The sequence below is a fragment of the Chiloscyllium plagiosum genome, unplaced genomic scaffold, assembly GCF_037043375.1.
Source record: "Chiloscyllium plagiosum isolate Xiang-an unplaced genomic scaffold, Cpla_swu_hap1 HiC_scaffold_16, whole genome shotgun sequence".
Lineage (NCBI taxonomy): Eukaryota > Metazoa > Chordata > Chondrichthyes > Orectolobiformes > Hemiscylliidae > Chiloscyllium > Chiloscyllium plagiosum.
In genome coordinates, this window is record NW_028270154.1 from 90616595 (window position 1) to 90637199 (window position 20605).

At 45.7% G+C, this 20605-nt stretch overlaps 1 protein-coding gene across 7 annotated transcripts in view; it reads left to right on the top strand.

The window, feature by feature from the left end:
• The window catches only part of LOC122556955 (semaphorin-4A-like), a 32980-nt gene that overhangs the window by 1810 nt on the left and 10565 nt on the right, over positions 1 to 20605 (top strand). For 2 of the 7 annotated variants that reach the window (XR_015759838.1, XM_087995526.1), the window contains exons 2-7: positions 49 to 270; positions 861 to 916; positions 11609 to 11780; positions 13480 to 13643; positions 14218 to 14313; positions 19577 to 19635. Coding sequence is in view for 6 of the 7 variants with exons in the window: in XM_087995526.1 (XP_087851652.1) it covers positions 11718 to 11780; positions 13480 to 13643; positions 14218 to 14313; positions 19577 to 19635 (382 nt within the window). In the remaining variant the exon portion in view is untranslated. Of the gene's footprint in view, positions 1 to 48; positions 271 to 860; positions 917 to 7177; positions 7299 to 11608; positions 11781 to 13479; positions 13644 to 14217; positions 14354 to 19576; positions 19636 to 20605 lie in introns of those variants that run through there. The other 5 variants (XM_087995521.1, XM_087995525.1, XM_087995522.1 and 2 more) reach the window with 4 other exon arrangements.

Here is a 20605-nt window from a genome sequence, read left to right on the forward strand (position 1 = left end):
TCCCCTGGTCAAGTGGTAGGAATGTTTATGTGCCTTTGTTTATTTCAGAAGTGGTACAACTGCTGGATATCTGAAACACAAACAGGAAAAAAAACTGGAATTACTCAGCACGTCACCAACAGTTGTGGAGAGAGGAACTAAGGTTGTAGGCTGAGTGTGGAGCGAATGCTGTCCTGGTTTAAAGATGAGGGAGCAGCCAGCCCTTACTGCTGTGTGTTACCCCACTGCACTCTAACGCTGGGAACAACATCACTGACGTGCTCTCAGGAGGTAGTGCCTCTTTAGAGAACTGCCAGTCAATCTGATGACCAGTAAGCAGGGCCACCACACTGAGTAGCCCAGATAAACACTGGGAGGAGGGTGGGCTAAGCGAGGAACCTGGAGGCTGGGTTCAAGATGCTGGGGGAGGAGTGAAAGGGGTGGATGAAATTTGAATGGGCCCAAGGGATGTACAAAGGATGCTCCACACCCATGTCCAGCCTTAGGACACATCCCCCCGCCACCCCACCCTACCCGCCACTGTGGGTAAAATATCCGAGAGGGTCAAGACCAAGCGCCTGAGTGATGTTTGATTGGTCACTTATGAGCCTCAATCGGGTGGGTGGACTTGGGGGTTTTAAATAGGGAGGTGATAGACAGGGCACCCCCAGGATTTTAGATGAACCCCACCTCAACCCATCCACCCTCTGCCTTTCGCCTCAGGAGGGAGGGAGGGAGAGAGGGAGGGAGAGAGGGAGGAAGGGAGAGAGGGAGGGAGGGAGGGAGGGAGAGAGGGAGGGAGGGAGTCTAAGATCCATCCAAATGCTTCAGATGAGTGACATTTTCATCAGAGAATCATTTTCTGTTTCCATTCCGTTTAGGTACTTTCCTGTGTAGATCAACTGATACAAACTGTATCACAACGCAGATCACTTTGGTAATGATATCTTTCACCCTTCATACGTCATCTGAACCCTCAGACACCATCTTGTAATTTCCTTAAATTTTCACAGGGCCAGTTATCTTGATTTAACACGGTGTCCTCCCACCATTAACAACGCTGATCACACCATAATCTGCAGGCTCGGCTCATTTGAAGATCATGGGGCAGTTTGGTTGTTTAGCTGTGTAAAACTGGTGTCTTGTGGGTATTTAGAGATAAGGCTGCTGTCTTCATAAAGCCCAGCCGGATTGGGAAGGGCAGTAGTTCTTTCAGCATGTAGGTGGATGTTTGGAATGGTGAGGTCATTGGTCTGAATGGTTCACTGGATTTTACACCAGTTTGAAAGAATATTTTCATCTTTTCAATTTGTGCTGTTATTTTGCAAGTTTTTGTTACTCCTGCTGTCTCATCATTGTGTAAAGCCCCTTGGCCATTACAACATGAACCACATGAACTCCTGAGAAATGCATGTGAGTGTCTGACACCAATTGCAGGAACTACATTGTCATGTATTGTATGTGTATGTCTCTGTCTGTCTGTTTGTGTGTCCCTAAGTGTAAATGTGTCTCTGCCTGTCTGTGTGTTTTTCCCTATCGGTATATGTGTCTCTGTCTGTGTGTTTGTCCCTGTCGGTATATGTGTCTCTCTGTCTGTCTGTGTGTGTGCCCCTGTCAGGCTATGTGTGTGTCCCTGTCAGTATATGTATTTCTGTGTGTCTCTGTCCCTGTCAGTATATGTGTTTCGGTCTGTGTGTTTGTCCCCGTAGGTATATGTGTCTCTGTCTGTCTGTGTATCCCTGTCGGTATATATGTCTCTGTCTGTCTGTGTGTCCCTGTGTCTGTCGGTATATGTGTCTCCGACTGTGTGTGTGTCCCCGTCGGTATATGTGTTTCTGTCTGTCTATGTATGTGTCCCTGTCTGTATATGTGTCTCTGTCTGTCTGTGTGTCCCTGTTGGTATATGTGTTTCTGTCTGTCTGTGTGTGTGTCCCTGTCGGTATACGTGTTTCTGTCTGTCTGTCTGTGTGTCCCTGTCAGTATATGTGTCTCTGTCTGTCTGTGTGTCCCTTTCAGTATATGTGTCTCTGTCTGGCTGTGTGTGTGTGTGTCCCTGTCGGTATATGCGTCTCTCTCTGCCTGTGTCCCTGTCCCTGTCGGTATATGTGTCTCTGTCGAGCTGTGTGTATGTCCCTGTCAGTATATGTGTCTCTGTCTGTCTGTGTGTGTGCCCCTGTCTCTATATGTGTCTCTGTCTCTGTGTGTATGTCACTATTGGTATATGTGTTTCTGTCTCTGTGTGTCCCTGTCCCTGTCAGTATATGTGTCTCCGACTGTGTGTGTCCCCGTCGGTATATGTGTTTCTGTCTGTCTGTGTGTTTGTGCCTGTCTGTATATGTGTCTCTGTCTGTCCGTGTATGTCCCTGTTGGTATATGTGTCTCTATCTGGCTGTGTGTGCGTGTCACTGTCGGTATATGTGTCTTTGTCTGTCTGTGTATCCCTGTCGATATATGTCTCTGTCTGTCTGTGTGTCCCTGTCTCTGTCGGTATATGTGTCTCTGTCTGTCTGTGTGTGTGGCCCTGTCGGTATATGTATTTCTGTCTGTCTGTGTGTGTGTCCCCGTCGGTATATGTGTTTCTGTCTGTCTGTATGTGTGTCCCTGTCTGTATATGTGTCTCTGTCTGTCTCTGTGTCCCCGTCAGTATATGTGTCTCTGTCTGTCTGTCTGTGTGTGTATCTCTGTTGGTATATGTGTCTCTGTCTGTCTGTGTGTCCCTGTCCCTATCGGTATATGTGTCTCTGTCTGTCTGTGTGTGTGTGACCCTGTTGGTAAATGTGTCTATGTCTGTGTGTCCCTGTCCCTGTCAGTATATGTGTCTCTGTCTGTGTGTGTGTCCCTGTCAGTATACATGTTTCCGTCTGTCTGTGTGTGTGTCCCTGTGTATATGTGTCTCTGTCTGGCTGTGTCCCTGTCCCTGTCGGTATATGTGTCTCTAACTGTCTGCCTGTGTGTCCCTGTCAGTATACCTGTCTCTGTCTGTGTGTATGTCCCTGTCGGTATATGCGTCTCTCTCTGTCTGTGTCACTGTCCCTGTCGGTATATGTGTTTCTATCTGTCTGTGTGTGCGTCCCTGTCAGTATACATGTTTCCGTCTGTCTGTGTGTGTGTCCCTGTGTATATGTGTCTCTGTCTGGCTGTGTCCCTGTCCCTGTCGGTATATGTGTCTCTAACTGTCTGCCTGTGTGTCCCTGTCAGTATACCTGTCTCTGTCTGTGTGTGTGTCCCCGTCGGTATATGTGTTTCTGTCTGTCTGTATGTGTGTCCCTGTCTGTATATGTGTCTCTGTCTGTCTCTGTGTCCCCGTCAGTATATGTGTCTCTGTCTGTCTGTCTGTGTGTGTATCTCTGTTGGTATATGTGTCTCTGTCTGTCTGTGTGTCCCTGTCCCTATCGGTATATGTGTCTCTGTCTGTCTGTGCGTGTGTGTCCCTGTTGGTAAATGTGTCTATGTCTGTGTGTCCCTGTCCCTGTCAGTGTATGTGTCTCTGTCTGTGTGTGTGTCCCTGTCAGTATACATGTTTCCGTCTGTCTGTGTGTGTGTCCCTGTGTATATGTGTCTCTGTCTGGCTGTGTCCCTGTCCCTGTCGGTATATGTGTCTCTAACTGTCTGCCTGTGTGTCCCTGTCAGTATACCTGTCTCTGTCTGTGTGTATGTCCCTGTCGGTATATGCGTCTCTCTCTGTCTGTGTCACTGTCCCTGTCGGTATATGTGTTTCTATCTGTCTGTGTGTGCGTCCCTGTCAGTATATGTGTATCTATCAGTCTGTCTGTGTGTCCCTGTTGGTATATGTGTCTCTGTCAAGCTGTGTGTGTGTCCCTATCGGTATATGTGTCGCTGTTTGTGTGTGTGTCCCTGTCGGTATATGTGTCTCTGTCTGTGTGTATGTCCCTGTCGGTATATGTGTTTCTGTCTGTCTGTGTGTGTGTCCCTGTCGGTATATGTGTCTCTGTCTGTCTGTGTGTGTGTCCCTGTCGGTATATGTGTCTCTGTCAGTGTGTATGTCCCTGTCGGTATATGTGTTTCTGTCTGTCTGTGTGTGTATCTCTGTCAGTATATGTGTTTCTGTCTCTGTGTGTGTATCTCTGTCGGTATATGTGTCTCAGTCTGTCTGTGTGTGTGTCCCTGTTGGAAAATGTGTCTCTGTCTGTGTGTCCCTGTCCCTGTCAGTATATGTGTCTCTGTCTGTCTGAGTGACCCTGTCCCTGTCTGTATATGTGTCTCTGTCTGTCTATGTGTGTGTCCCTGTCGGTATATGTGTCTCTTTCTATGTGTATGTCCATCCCTGTCGGTATATGTGTCTCTGTCTGGCTATGTGTTTCTGTCTCTGTTGGTATATGTGTCTCTGTCTGTCTGTCTGTGTGTCTCTGTCGGTATATGTGTCTCTGTCTGTCTGTATGTCCATCCCTGTCGGTATATGTGTCTCTGTCTGGCTGTGTGTGTCTCTGTGCCTGTCGGTATATGTGTCTCTGTCTGGCTGTGTGTGTCTCTGTGCCTGTCGGTATATGTGTCTCTGTCTGGCTGTGTGTGTGTCTCTGTCCCTGTCGGTATATGTGTCTCTGTCTGGCTGTGTGTGTCTCTGTGCCTGTCGGTATATGTGTCTCTGTCTGGCTGTGTGTGTCTCTGTCCCTGTCGGTATATGTGTCTCTGTCTGGCTGTGTGTGTCTCTGTCCCTGTCGGTATATGTGTCTCTGTCTGGCTGTGTGTGTCTCTGTCCCTGTCGGTATATGTGTCTCTGTCTGGCTGTGTGTGTCTCTGTGCCTGTCGGTATATGTGTCTCTGTCTGGCTGTGTGTGTCTCTGTCCCTGTCGGTATATGTGTCTCTGTCTGGCTGTGTGTGTCTCTGTCCCTGTCGGTGTATGTGTCTCTGTCTGGCTGTGTGTGTCTCTGTCCCTGTCGGTGTATGTGTCTCTGTCTGGCTGTGTGTGTCTCTGTCCCTGTCGGTGTATGTGTCTCTGTCTGGCTGTGTGTGTCTCTGTCCCTGTCGGTGTATGTGTCTCTGTCTGGCTGTGTGTGTCTCTCTCCATGTCGGTATATGTGTCTCTGTCTGGCTGTGTGTGTCTCTGTGCCTGTCGGTATATGTGTCTCTGTCTGGCTGTGTGTGTCTCTGTGCCTGTCGGTATATGTGTCTCTGTCTGGCTGTGTGTGTCTCTGTGCCTGTCGGTATATGTGTCTCTGTCTGGCTGTGTGTGTCTCTGTGCCTGTCGGTATATGTGTCTCTGTCTGGCTGTGTGTGTCTCTGTGCCTGTCGGTATATGTGTCTCTGTCTGGCTGTGTGTGTCTCTGTCCCTGTCGGTATATGTGTCTCTGTCTGGCTGTGTGTGTCACTGTCCCTGTCGGTATATGTGTCTCTGTCTGGCTGTGTGTGTCTCTGTCCCTGTCAGTATATGTGTCTCTGTCTGGCTGTGTGTGTCTCAGTCCCTGTCAGTATATGTGTCTCTGTCTGGCTGTGTGTGTCTCTGTGCCTGTCAGTATATGTGTCTCTGTCTGGCTGTGTGTGTCTCTGTGCCTGTCAGTATATGTGTCTCTGTCTGGCTGTGTGTGTCTCTGTGCCTGTCAGTATATGTGTCTCTGTCTGGCTGTGTGTGTCTCTGTGCCTGTCAGTATATGTGTCTCTGTCTGGCTGTGTGTGTCTCTCTCCCTGTCAGTATATGTGTCTCTGTCTGGCTGTGTGTGTCTCTGTCCCTGTCGGTATATGTGTCTCTGTCTGGCTGTGTGTGTCTCTGTCCCTGTCGGTATATGTGTCTCTGTCTGGCTGTGTGTGTCTCTGTGCCTGTCGGTGTATGTGTCTCTGTCTGGCTGTGTGTGTGTCTCTGTCCCTGTCGGTATATGTGTCTCTGTCTGGCTGTGTGTGTCTCTGTGCCTGTCAGTATATGTGTCTCTGTCTGGCTGTGTGTGTCTCTGTCCCTGTCGGTATATGTGTCTCTGTCTGGCTGTGTGTGTCTCTGTCCCTGTCAGTATATGTGTCTCTGTCTGGCTGTGTGTGTCTCTGTGCCTGTCAGTATATGTGTCTCTGTCTGGCTGTGTGTGTCTCTCTCCCTGTCAGTATATGTGTCTCTGTCTGGCTGTGTGTGTCTCTGTGCCTGTCGGTGTATGTGTCTCTGTCTGGCTGTGTGTGTGTCTCTGTCCCTGTCGGTATATGTGTCTCTGTCTGGCTGTGTGTGTCTCTCTCCCTGTCAGTATATGTGTCTCTGTCTGGCTGTGTGTGTCTCTGTGCCTGTCAGTATATGTGTCTCTGTCTGGCTGTGTGTGTCTCTGTGCCTGTCAGTATATGTGTCTCTGTCTGGCTGTGTGTGTCTCTCTCCCTGTCAGTATATGTGTCTCTGTCTGGCTGTGTGTGTCTCTGTGCCTGTCGGTGTATGTGTCTCTGTCTGGCTGTGTGTGTGTCTCTGTCCCTGTCGGTATATGTGTCTCTGTCTGGCTGTGTGTGTCTCTCTCCCTGTCAGTATATGTGTCTCTGTCTGGCTGTGTGTGTCTCTGTGCCTGTCAGTATATGTGTCTCTGTCTGGCTGTGTGTGTCTCTGTGCCTGTCAGTATATGTGTCTCTGTCTGGCTGTGTGTGTCTCTCTCCCTGTCAGTATATGTGTCTCTGTCTGGCTGTGTGTGTCTCTGTGCCTGTCGGTGTATGTGTCTCTGTCTGGCTGTGTGTGTGTCTCTGTCCCTGTCGGTATATGTGTCTCTGTCTGGCTGTGTGTGTCTCTGTCCCTGTCTGTAAAACACTGCAGTCCTTCAGGGTACGGTAAACTGTGGAAAGTTCTGTACCCTCCAGATCTGAATTTTGTTAGTTCAGCTCTGGTGAGGGAGAGCATCAAGAACGACGCGGGTGACAACCAAATTATATTTTTTTCTTCAGTGAACTCAGCAATGAGTTCAACTCTTACACCAGAGTACAGGTTTCCAGGATTTGCAAGGTATTGTCAGCGGGTGGCAAATATTCTCATTTCTTTCCAATGTCTCTTATTTCTAAACTTAGAAACACAGAAAAAAGCTGCAGGAGCCAGCCATTCGGCCCTTCGAGCCTGCACCACCATTCAATATGATTGTGACTGATCATCCAACTTAGTACCCTATTCCTGACTCCTGCTCTTTTCCCATACACCTCCGTTCCTTTAGCCTTAAGGACTATATCTAACTGCTTCTTGAAATTGTTCAGTATTTTGACTCCACTGTTTTCAGGAGCAAGGAATTTCACAGGCTCATCACTCTCTGGGTGAAGACATTTCTCCTCATCTCAGGTTGTGACCCTTGGTTCTGTATCCCCAGTCCTCAGGAACATCCTTCCCGCATTTATCCTGGGCAGTCCTCCTAGAATTTTATAGGTTTGTATGAGCCTCCCCCTCATTCTTCTAAACTTCTAATAGCGTCCTAACCAATTCCAATTTCTCTTCAAATGTCAATCCTGCCATCCCAGGAATCAGTCTGGTAAACCTTTGCACCCTCTCTGTCGCAGAACATCCTTCCTCAGATAAGGAAACTAAAACTGAGCACAGTTAATCCAGGTGTGGTTTGACCAAGACCCCGTACAATTGAGACATGACATCCCTGCTCCTGTACTCTGGCAAATAATTAAAGGCAGGGGGATAATGGGAGCTGAATGTTATATTTCCACATTAGGAATGGATTTGATTGTACAATATGTGGAGAAGGATTCTTCAGCTAGCCAGTTCATAATAATGTTGTGGTCAAAACAAGACACAACTGGCTATATGTTCCTGATTCTATCTATACCGTTGGGAAGATACTCACGATACATTTCTCCTGCAAAGTCAGAAAGCTCTTCTGGAAATGCCAAAAGCTGTCAACGCTGGTCTGTTTAATCAGTTAAACTTCTGCTGTCCAGCTTCAACAAGATTTTATATCTCAATTCTGGTTAGCCAATCATTTGGCCTTTAAAAGACTCCCTATGTCGGATGTGGATTTAGTCTTGAACAGCTACCCCCAATCTAAATTCTCCGGTTAATGGTTCTGTAGTGTAACCAGCCTTCCACTTTTCTTGTGCTTCTCTCTCACCCTCTACCCATCATGCCCCCCAGTTTAGCACCTTCACCAGAGGAGCCGGTCTTGTGCTTATTCATAACTGACTTAAAACTTCGAGTAATGATCACTATTACAAAATGCAACTTTGAATCACCTAGTCGGGTTCATTCCGCAGTACAAGGTGTAGTATGGCTCTTTCCCTAGGTGGACTATTTACAAAGCGTTTCACTATTTGCACCTCTCCTGTATGTGCCCAACATATTCTGCCCGATCTAAGCTCCTAGCACTAAGGGACATTGGAGGCGGGGCCGTAAAAAGCACTCACTACAACAACATTGCTTTTACATCCTTCCATGATCTGCTTACAAAACTGGTTTTCCATCTCTGCTGGCTGTTGTATAATATAGAGGCCATAGTATAGCCCTATCATAGCAATTGCGCCTTTTTTGTTCCTGAGATCTTTCCATAATGGCCTTGCTGGAAGAGCCCTCCAAGGTGTCCTTTGAGCGCAGCTATGATATTTTTCTTAATGAGTAATGCCATCTTTTGCAAACTTATTTTACCGCATGCTAAGAAAATTGATTCTAGCTGCGATATGGATTCACAGATACAAATAGCTCTTAATTACTCATTAAGGACGTGTTGCAGAACAAAGAGACCTTGGAGTGCAGGTTCATAGCTCCTTGAAAGTGGAGTCGCAGGTAGATAGGATAGTGAAGAAGGCGTTTGGTATGCTTTCCTTTATTGGTCAAAGTATTGAGTACAGGAGTTGGGAGGTCATGTTGCGGCTGTACAGGACATTGGTTAGGCCACAGTTGGAATATTGCGTGCAATTCTGGTCTCATTCCTATCGGAAGAATGTTGTGAAACTTGAAAAGGTTCAGGAAAGGTTTACAAGTTGGAGGAGAGGTTGAATAGACTGTTTTCCTGGAGTGCGGAGGCTGAGGGGTGACCTTATGGAGGTTTACAAAATTATGAGGAGCATAGATAGGGTAAATAGACAAAGTCTTTTCCCTGCGGTCGGGGACTTCAGAACTAGAGGGGCATAGGTTTAAGGTGAGAGGGGAAAGATATAAGAGACCTAAGGGGCAACTTTTTCACACAGAGGGTGGTATGTGTATGGAATGAGCTGCCAGAGGAAGTGGTGGAGGCTGGTACAATTGCAACATTTAAAAGGCATTTGGATGGGTATATGAATAGGAAGGGTTTGGAGGGATATGGGCCGGGTGCTGGCAGGTGGGACTAAATTGTTTTGGAATATCTGATCGGCATGGACGAGTTGGACCGAAGGGTCTGTTTCTGTCCTGTACATCTGACTCTATGACTCTATAACTGTTTTTCATAGAATCCCTACAGTATGGATCCTTCAATGAGTATCCCATCCAGACTCAACCCCTCCCCCCCCCCCAATCCCACCCATCCTATCCCTGTAACCCTGCATTTCCCATGGCTAATCCACCTAGCCTGCACATCCCTGGACACTACGGGTAATTTGGTGTAAATGTCTGAGACCCAAGTACTGATCCGTGCGATACCCCGACAGTTCGAGCCTGCCAATCTCAAAATGTCCCCTTTATTCCTACTCACTGTTTTTGTGAATTAACCAATCCTGAAACTATCGCCTACTCCTGCGAGTCCTAATTTTGTGTAATAATGTCTTGTATGGCACCTTATCAAGGGCTTTTTGAAAATCTAAGCACACTACAACCATCGGTTCCCTTCATTCTTCTGACGAGTTACATCTTCAAAAGCCACCCACAAATTGGTCAAATACTAATTCTGTTTCATCAGTCTGTATTGACTCTGCTCAGTCATTGAATGGTTTTCAGAGTGATCTGTTTCCACGTTTATACTAGACTCTGGCATTTTTCCTATTATTAATGTTTAGGTTAACGCAGATATCCATATATCCAAGTATACATCCATAAGTTCCCTATTTTGTCTGTGTTTTTCTTTAGTCACTTGATTATGTTTGCCCCTTTCCTTTCCTTTCCTTTGGTACTATTTTAGACTCTAAGGAATACAATCAAAACCAATGCACATACACAGAGAGATAGACAGTGCCACACACAGGCAGTAACATTCTGTTTACAGACAGTGCCACACACAGGTAGTAACATTCTGTTCACAGACAGTGCCACACACAGGCAGTAACATTCTGTTCACAGACAGTGCCACACACAGGCAGTAACATTCTGTTCACAGACAGTGCCACACACAGGCAGTAACATTCTGTTCACAGACAGTGCCACACACAGGCAGTAACATTCTGTTCACAGACAGTGCCACACACAGGCAGTAACATTCTGTTCACAGACAGTGCCACACACAGGCAGTAACATTCTGTTCACAGACAGTGCCACACACAGGCAGTAACATTCTGTTCACAGACAGTGCCACACACAGGCAGTAACATTCTGTTCACAGACAGTGCCACACACAGGCAGTAACATTCTGTTCACAGACAGTGCCACACACAGGCAATAACATTCTGTTCACAGACAGTGCCACACATAGGCAGTAACATTCTGTTCACAGACAGTGCCACACACAGGCAGTAACATTCTGTTCACAGACAGTACCACACAAGGCAGTAACATTCTGTTCACAGACAGTGCCACACACAGGCAGTAACATTCTGTTCACAGACAGTGCCACACACAGGCAGTAACATTCTGTTCACAGACAGTGCCACACACAGGCAGTAACATTCTGTTCACAGACAGTGCCACACACAGGCAGTAACATTCTGTTCACAGACAGTGCCACACACAGGCAGTAACATTCTGTTCACAGACAGTGCCACACACAGGCAGTAACATTCTGTTCACAGACAGTGCCACACACAGGCAGTAACATTCTGTTCACAGACAGTGCCACACACAGGCAGTAACATTCTGTTCACAGACAGTGCCACACACAGGCAGTAACATTCTTCACAGGCAGTGCTACACACAGGCAGTAACATTCTGTTCACAGACAGTACCACACACAGGCAGTAACATTCTGTTCACAATCAGTGCCACACACAGGCAGTAACATTCTGTTCACAGACAGTGCCACACACAGGCAGTAACATTCTGTTCACAGACAGTGCCACACACAGGCAGTAACATTCTGTTCACAGACAGTGCCACACACAGGCAGTAACATTCTGTTCACAGACAGTACCACACACAGGCAGTAACATTCTGTTCACAGACAGTGCTACACACAGGCAGTAACATTCTGTTCACAGACAGTACCACACACAGGCAGTAACATTCTGTTCACAATCAGTGCCACACACAGGCAGTAACATTCTGTTCACAGACAGTGCCACACACAGGCAGTAACATTCTGTTCACAATCAGTGCCACACACAGGCAGTAACATTCTGTTCACAGACAGTGCCACACACAGGCAGTAACATTCTGTTCACAGTGCCACACACAGGCAGTCATATGGTGCTATGAGTGTTGTGTGCACATGACTCCCACGCACTGTGATATTGTATAGGCAGGACAGAAACACGATGTCAGATGTGGAATCATATTTCCACTGAATGCAGATTAAATGGTCATTGCGATTTTGGCTCGAACTCTTATTTTTGTCAAGAATAAGTCCCACAAAATGTTCCACGCTAACCTCATTAATTCATTCTTGACTTCAGGGCAACTTTAGAAGGTTGGAAATTCTCCAGAGAAAGTGGTTGAGTTTCCTAAAGATATCAGCAGCTTGCAACGATCCATCAAGGAAGCTTTCCTTTGATATGATTCAAGATGCAGCCAGACCCCACTGCCTGGAAGAGTAGCAGTCTATTACACAACATTCACCTCATAATGGTAAGTTAAAATGAGTCCAAACACACCCTTGCCATTGTTGACAATATCGTCATATATAAAATCCTTTGCTTAAATTAAAAATCAATAAATGACAGGACCTCGAATGCCTAGACAATGAAAGAGAGAAAAAAAATGGTGTAAAGTTAATAATAAGGGGGCATATGAGAAAGGTGTAGTGTTCATATGTATGAGAAAGGTGTAGTGTCCATGTGTATGAGAAAGGTGTAGTGTCTATGTGTATGAGAAAGCTGTAGTGTTCATATGTATGAGAAAGGTGTAGTGTCCATGTGTATGAGAAAGGTGTAATGTCCATGTGTATGAGAAAGGTGTAGTGTCCATGTGTATGAGAAAGGTGTAGTGTCCATGTGTATGAGAAAGGTGTAGTGTTCATGTGTATGAGAAAGGTGTAGTGGCCATGTGTATGAGAAAGGTGTAGTGTCCATGTGTATGAGAAAGGTGTAGTGTCCATGTGTATGCAGCAAAGGACGATGCTTTGTGCACAGAAATGAGCCCTAGTGTTGACTGAACATCAGGCCTACAGAGTAATTGTTAGGCTTTTCCTGAGTTACTAACTTGAGATCCTGGCCATTTTAACATGTGGGCTCATTGGAATAAGTCACTAAAGTCTGAGGGATGGGTGTACATTGTAGCAAATAATGGTTGGGGACTCACTGAAATGACACATTAGAGATCTATAAGTTGGGGACGCAGTAGATTCATTATGGAAGCAGGCCATTCAGCCCATACCAACCCTCCAAAGAGCATCCTACCCACACCCACTCCCCTACCCCATAACCCTGCATTTCCCATGGCCACTCCACCCTAACCTGCACATCTTTGCACTGTGGGAGGAAATTGGAGCACCCGGAGAAATCCCAAGCATACACAGGGAGAAGGTACAAACTCCACACAAGCCATCGTATAACCCAAGTCGATAATGGAAATCCCATACTCTAAGGCTCCTTATGGAAACCAGAGGTGAGTGTATGGAATGAGCTGCCAGAGGAAGTGGTGGAAGCTGGTACAATTGCAACATTTAAAAGGCATCTGGATGGGGACATGAACAGTAAGGGTTTAGAGGGATATGGGCCAAGTGCTGGCAAATGGGACGAGATTAGGTTGGGATATGTGGTTGGCATGGACAAATAGAACCGAAGGGTCTGTTTCCGTGCTGTACATCTCTAAAGGACAGCCAGCCTGTTCATCCTCTCCTACGAGAATAACCTCGCAGTTCTGGTCTCACCCTTACACTTCTCTTGAAATGTTTTCTTTTAATTTGTTGCAATCCTCTCAGTGTTGATCATCCTGCTAATTTGGTACTGTCTTAAATTGTATGCAGCCCTGGAATGTAAGTAAAATCACATTAATCCAAGAATTGTGTATAAAATTCCATGAGGCAGTTGAGAAGGGGCTGGAATGAAAGAGCCATTCAGCATTGCAGATGTGGATTATGGTGAGGTGGACATTGTTTGAAAGTAGGAGCACGTTGAGTTGAATGCGAGTCTATGGGGCAAAGAGAAGTGATGAGGCAGGTCCCCAGAGTAAGGGTAGCCATTTGGGTTGCTTTTGGAATTGTGCTGCCACCATCAGGGCAAACAAGGCAAGACATGAGAGTACAAGACGAGATATCATGTGATATACATTATATGTACAGGTTGACTTTTTAAGAGATTCAGCGTTCTGTTTTTTTCTTTTCCAGGGCTTTCTGTATGACGGTTCTCTCAGCAGAGTTATTCACGTTCCAATGGCCAATTGTGACCAACACAAAACCTGTCATGACTGCACCTTTGCCCGAGATCCCCACTGTAGTTGGAGTAAGCGAGTGTCTCGGTGCAAGTTGCATAAGGATTATTCTTGGAGCAGGTAAGAATGAGATGTAGTCAGTCACACACTCGAACTCAGAATCTAAGCATAAAGAAACTAAAGCACAACTGTGCCCAATGAAGGGGTGACACATGGTCAATTGCCGTTAATTGTGCCTCTGTTAACATTCAGTTCAATGCCTTGCTACACAGGGGGAGCTGTGGAGGGTGAGATCAAAGAACCTGTCAAAGCTGGAGATGTAGACACATTGACTATCTCCTTCAGTTTGCTGCCCAGAGGCAGGTCTGTGGTAAATTATGTTCTGAACTATGGCAGTGTGCTTTGATTTATTTTTACTGTCGATAGGGTGGGGATGCAAGGCCCAATCCAGCTCAGCCTGAGCAGGGATTGAACCATGTGTCGGTGGCAATATTGGTTCTGTGTACCAGTTGTTTATCCAACTGAGCTAACTGGTCCCAAAGATCCAATCCCTCCTCATTGCTGTGATGGGATTTGAACTCCTATCTCATTAGTTCCAGTTTTGAATTACCAGTCTACTTGTTGCCATTATGCTACATGTCTAACTTAAATAGTACAGCATATGATTAACAGTTTTAAACTTTGATTCCTCCAGTGAAATGACTCTGGTTGGCTGGCAGGCAGAGCAAATGTGTGGACTGGAGACCGTGGAGATCAGAGTCGAGAGTGTGGAGCTGGAAAAGCACAGCAGGTCAGGCAGCATCAGAGAAGCAGCAGAATCGATGTTTCAGGTAAAATCCCTTCCTCAGGAAGGCAGAGTGACAAGTTCACAGCAGGAAGCTGTCATGATGGTAGGTTGGTGACAGAGAGCAGGGAATGGAACTCCCTGGGAGCAGGCTGAATTCAGAGACTGGGAGAGCCTGGGAGAGACGGAAATCTGTCCCTGGTAGGTGGGAACAGTCAGCTACAGAGAAGCCAGAGGTTGAGGGTGCTGGATCTAAACATTTGGATAGGCAGAGGCCTCTGATGGGGTGGGGGGGGCGGGGGGGGGGGGGGGGGGGGGGGGGGGGAGCTGGAATGTGGGGGGAGGGGTAGGTGATGGTGGGTTTGAGAGATGTGCTTCATCGGGACAGTCATTGCTCTTGGCCTGGAAGGCCGAGAATTCCTTGGAGGCCCTGGGGCAGCCCTCCTGTCCTCCTGGACAACAAGAAGCTGCAAGTGGCCCATAGCCCTTTCATGGCTGAGATTCCCTTCCCCTTGGAAACCCATCCAGTAAAGTACATGATACTCTGGGCTTCTCATGATACAAGAACTGTCTAGTGGGAGGTTCGAAACCATGAGTTTTCCTGCACAATGGTTTGGATTGTCCTGCAGGAGTGAGTGGAAGCAACTTTAGCAGGATTATGGACCAGGCCAGACCCCCTCAAAACATTTCAAGAAGGCAGCCCAGACCCTAACTTGGCTAGTTGGTTTAAGCAGGTGTAATGCGGATATCCCAGGAGTGATTAGATTAGATTCCCTACAGAATGGAAATGGGCCCTTCAGCCCAACAACACCACTCTGACCCTCTGAAGAGTAACACACCCAGACCCAATCCCCTGCACTATATTTACCCCTGACTAATGCATCTAACACTACGGGATGCAGCTGGTCAAACCATTCTGTTTTAAACAAGATTACTGAATGAAGCAGAAACAGAGAACAGAATGCCGAGTAACCTATCCTATCTAAAAACCCAACAGATTATCCCAACTGAATGATGCTGTTCCAAATACTTGCAACAATCCCCATAAACACCCCGAGGCACAAAAGGTGAAATCAAACCCGGGTTCTTACAGGAGAGATGTCAGAGAGAGGGAGTACCAGCCTGGACTTGCCTCTTTGGGACCAGCAGCCTTTCTTTACACACTACCTGCTTTAAAAAAACCAAACCAGAGAAAAGCTGAGCTGGGAGAACTAGCCACTCCCTTTCCATTGTACACGTTTTTAAACTTGAAAGCCTCTGCCTGAGGCAGTATCAGTTAGCGATTATGCAATTGGCTCTGAAACCCTTCAACCCCCAGTCTTTTCAGAGTCTGTGTTGTTTACGACCTCTCTATTAAAAAAGGCCAAGGACACCATAACCTTGTTAAAGGAGTAGCTTTGTCACAGCAGTAACTTCCAAAAGGGAATTGTTTACATACTGAGGAAGTAAAGGTAAACGCAGGACCTTTTGAGAAACAAAGTAGCAGTCAAATCATTTTGTTCGCTTTTGCAAAGAGCGAGCACAATTTCTTTTCTCCATGATCAGATTGCCTCCTGCTCTGGATGATTCTTTTATAATTATTTCACGCAAGGCCCAGTACTCCTCTGGGTGCCCATGAAGCATCTGCACACGTCAGTTGTGATGAAGAGACACATCCTCATCCTCCAGTTCTTTTTATTCATTTTGTGGGATGTGTGGGCATCACAGGTTGGGCCCAGCATTTATTGCCCGTCCCTAGTTGCCCCTTGAGAAGGTGGGGGTGAGCTGCCTTCTTGAAATGATGCAGCCCACCTGCTGTGGGTCGACCCACAATGCCCCAGGGGAGGGAATTCCAAATGAAAGTATGCCTCAAAAATGCAAAAAATGGTTAATTATCACTTTCTTGCAACAGATGTGCAGGTTAGGGTGGATTGGCTGTGGGAAGTTGTCCCATAGTGCCCAGGGATGTGCAGGTTAGGGTGGATTGGCTGTGGGAAATTGTCCCATAGTGCCCAGGGATGTGCAGGTTCGGGTGGATTGACCATGGGAAATTGTCCACAGTGTCCAGGGATGTGGAGGCCAGGTGGGTTAGCCATGGGAAATGCAGGGTTACAGGGATAGAGTAGGGGGTTGGGTCTGGGTGGGATGCTGTTCAGAGAATCGGTGTGGACTTGATGGGCTGAATGGCCTACTTTCACACTGTAGGGATTCTAAAATTCTATCAGCAGTTTCCCATTTTATTCAAGGTGCTGCTAGTTGCCCATACACAAGGTGAGACCTTACACAACCCACTATCAGTATCAGTATCTCAGGTTTGAATCTCCCATTGGCTTTATTGCCGAGTTCTAACAGTTTATTCAATCATTCTAGTTTACAAAGAATAAGCAAATGGTGCCACAAATTCCCACTACCTTTACAGTTTTAGAGATTTGCACCTTCCCAAAGCTACGTCTGGCTGGACAAATTGAAGTCATTCTGTTTTGTCAAAATAAAAGTCAATCAAATTTCAGATGAAAACCAACAGCTTATATGTGTTTCTTAAAAATACATATTTTTGGGCCTCTGGATAAAAGTTATATGCACTCAATGAGCAAAAGCAAATCTAACTAAATCTGAATTCCATTGATATTCAGTACACTGAAGGATACAATGTTGGAAATGTTGGGACTTTGTGTTACAATATGCAGGGAGAGCTCGCTATTCAGATAAATATAATTAAGTCACACAACACCAGGTTATAGACCAAAAGGTTTAATTGGAAGCACACTAGCTGGTGTTGTGTGACACTTAACTTTGTACACCCCAGTCCAACACCGGCATCTCCAAATCAGATAAATATAAACTTCTACCATGGAATACACATTTGGACAATACTTCTTTGGGTGAACTGACTTGTTATTGTGCCTTGCAGTGGCTAAAGTATTCTGTGCAAACGCTTTGCTGTATTTAATTGTTTACATAACTCACATTCCACCCACAGGATGATTAACCTCCTGTATTATTTCCCAACTTTTCTGACATTTTTTCTCTCCTTAAGGCTGGTCTATGAAGTATGATTGTTGTGCATCCACCAGTAAGAATTAAGTTAGAAGAAAAATACTGGAGACTATTGATAGAGTAAACCAAGTGGGGAGTGGAGTGGAGGAGAAAGATGCTTTATGACTCACCTACACGCATTAGCATCTTCTGGAGAAGAATTAGCTAAGTTTTCTAAGAGGAGTTTCCGGTAAAACAGTATTTGTTAAAGTGAGGCAAAGTTCCAATGTCTGAGTCAGTTTTGATGGTTAGTCTGAGTTTGTCTCCAGCTGCATGTTTACCTAATATGGCAAGGTTTCTGCTGTCACCGGCAAGAATATCATGGCATTGAGGAATCCAGCAGGTATTAATTCAACTACAGACTGTCACCAGGTTGCCTGTTCTGGAGTCAGTTCATAGAATATAGAACTTAACAGTGCAGTACTGTTGGCCCTCGATGTTGCACCGACCTGTGAAATTAATCTGATGCCCTACACCATTCTATTATTATCCATATGTATGTCCAATTACCATTTAAATGTCCTTACTGTTGGCGGGTCTACTACTGTTGCAGGCAGTGCGTTCCACGCCCTTACTACTCTCTGAGTAAAGAAACTACCCCTAATATCTGTCCTATATCTATCACCCCTCAATTTAAAGCTATATCTCCTCGTGTTAGCCTTCACCATTCAAGGAAAAGGGCTCTCACTGTCCACCCTATATGACCCTCTGATTATCTTATACGTCTCGATTAAGTCACCTCTCAACTTTCTTCTCTCCAATGAAAGCAGCCTCCGTTCCCTCAGCCTTTCCTCGGAAGACCTTCCTTCCATACCAGGCAACATCCTTGTAAATCTCCTCTGAACCCTTTCCAAAGCTTCCACATCCTTTCTATTATGCGGTGACCAGAACTGTACACAATACTCCAGGTACGTCTTACCAGTGTCTTGTACAGCTGAAGCATAACCTCGTGGCTCTGAAACTCAATCTCCCTACCAATAAACGCCAACACACCATATGCCTTCTTAACAACCCTATCCACTTGGGTGGCAACTTTCAGGGATTTATGCACCTGGACACCGAGATCTCTCTGTCCGTTGACACTGCCAAGAATTTTACCATTAGGCCAGTACTCTGCATTCCTGTTAATTCTTCCAAAGTGAATCACCTCTCACTTTTCCACATTAAACTCCATTTGCCACTTCTCAGCCCAGCTCTACATCTTATCAATGTCCCTCTGTAACCCACACCGTCCTTCAGCACTATCCACAACTCTGCCGACCTTAGTGTTATCCGCAAATTTACTAACCCATCCTTCTACACCCACCTCCAGATCATTTATAAAAATGACTAACAGCAGTGGCCTCAAAACAGATCCTTCACAACTCAGTTTTTTAATGCAAATTGGAACACAATGCAGATTAATGTAAAGCAGTCATTTATCAGTACACCTCTGGAGCAGGTGAGACTTGATCCTGAGCCTCTTGGGGCCAGAGTTAGGCACACTGCCACTGTACCACAACCACCTTTGGCTGCATGCTTCCACGTGTAGGTGAGGGGCCATCATGTAGACCATCTCTGGCACTTCTGCCACAATAGTTGAACCAGAGGTTACTGCAGCAAAGCCAAAACTGTATTTCACTTGGTCATCTGTTCTTCGGAGCATTACAGCTCTGGTCACCTTCCTGCTTAGTCAAAATAGCTCTTGTCCAACTGTGGCTCTCCTCTTGTGATATTATGACAATATAGTTGCTAACTTTCACCAGATAGCTGTGTTGTTCCCAATTCTTAAGTACACAGCTAATACTTACTAACTTGAATAATTAGTGGTTAAATTCAAAAGGAAATGCCAGTCATTGTCAGTTATAGCTTGAGTTGGAATCTAGACACCAAGTGTGAGTCAATGTGCCGTTATGCACACTCGGAAGTGCCCTATTCTTGCTCCATATAATCACTTCTGATATAAATACCATAATCCCTCTAACCTCTTGATGGAAGACTGCTTACTTGAATTTAATACCGTGCTAAATTATGAACGTTTTAGATCCTTTCATTCAACATACCATGCAGATTGTATTTGAAGCACAGTGCCTAACCACATTACCGTCCAGCTCTGTCTGTGCTGATTTTAAAGTTGAATCTGTACCACATTGTTAAAGGTAGTATTTGCTGTGTATGTGATTCCCTGAACTTCTCTAACGAGAGGTATTTGAATGAAGGTGATGTTGGGCTGTATTTTTTTACATTGAATCTGGATGTTTCTTTTCTCTAACAGGGACTTTTTACAAGATGTTATGAAAGGAATTGCTTCAGTGGTGTTTCAGTCACGTACAGGTAATGAACTAATCTGACGGTTGGGTTTTGGAATGTTACAGTGCATGCTGCTCAATGGTTTAAAGCAAACCGGGGAGTGGTGACCTCCTGAGTTGACACTCTCCATATTTGTGGGCACCAATTGTGCAGGTTTGCCTGGGTTTGGTTATACAATGAATTAATTGTTTCAAAAAGTGGCATATGGTGCATTGTGCGTGTAAGAAGATGATAAAGAACTAAAGGAGAACAATACCTGTTTTACAGTACAGAATGAGGCCATTCGACTCACAAAGGAGCTACTCAGTTAGTCCCACTCTCAAACCCTTGAACTTTCAAGTATATATCCAGCTCCCTTTTAAAACCTGCTATGGAATCTGCCTCCAACCCTCTCCCAAATCTGTACAACTCTGAGTAAAAAAGGATTCTCCTCCTCTCACTCCGAGCTCTCTTGCTGACAATCCTGAACTGGTAAAATTATTCATGGTCCTGCTACAACTCTTTCCTGCTAATTCTTTCAGGCTTTGGAAACTCTGATAGTTTCGGGGGCAGATTTTGTAGCACAAAGTTAATTGAAACAAATTTTAAAATAACATAACGTCCAACAATTTAAAATTATTATTTGTTTTTAGTGCTGATGTGTTGCCATAATATTTTTGTGCATTTCATGAGCTGCAGAAGAAATTGTTCTGGTTGTTGCTGAACTGTAAGTCCCCCCTCAGTAGCCCATTGTGAGTGAATGGCTCCTCATGAGAACAGAACCATTGATCACCACAGCATAGGATTACTAGGAACAGGAATGGCAATTGGTGCCAATGACTGTTGCTGCTATGGGAACAGCATCTGTCAGACCATGGCGTCCAATAGCCTCCGATCCTCATGATCGTGGATTCTATTGACTTTGTTCATTCTGCCTGCTGCATTCATTTCAATAATTCTCTACTGTCTCAGGAACTCAAGAAAGACTTGATGTTACGTGGCCCATAAAAATTAG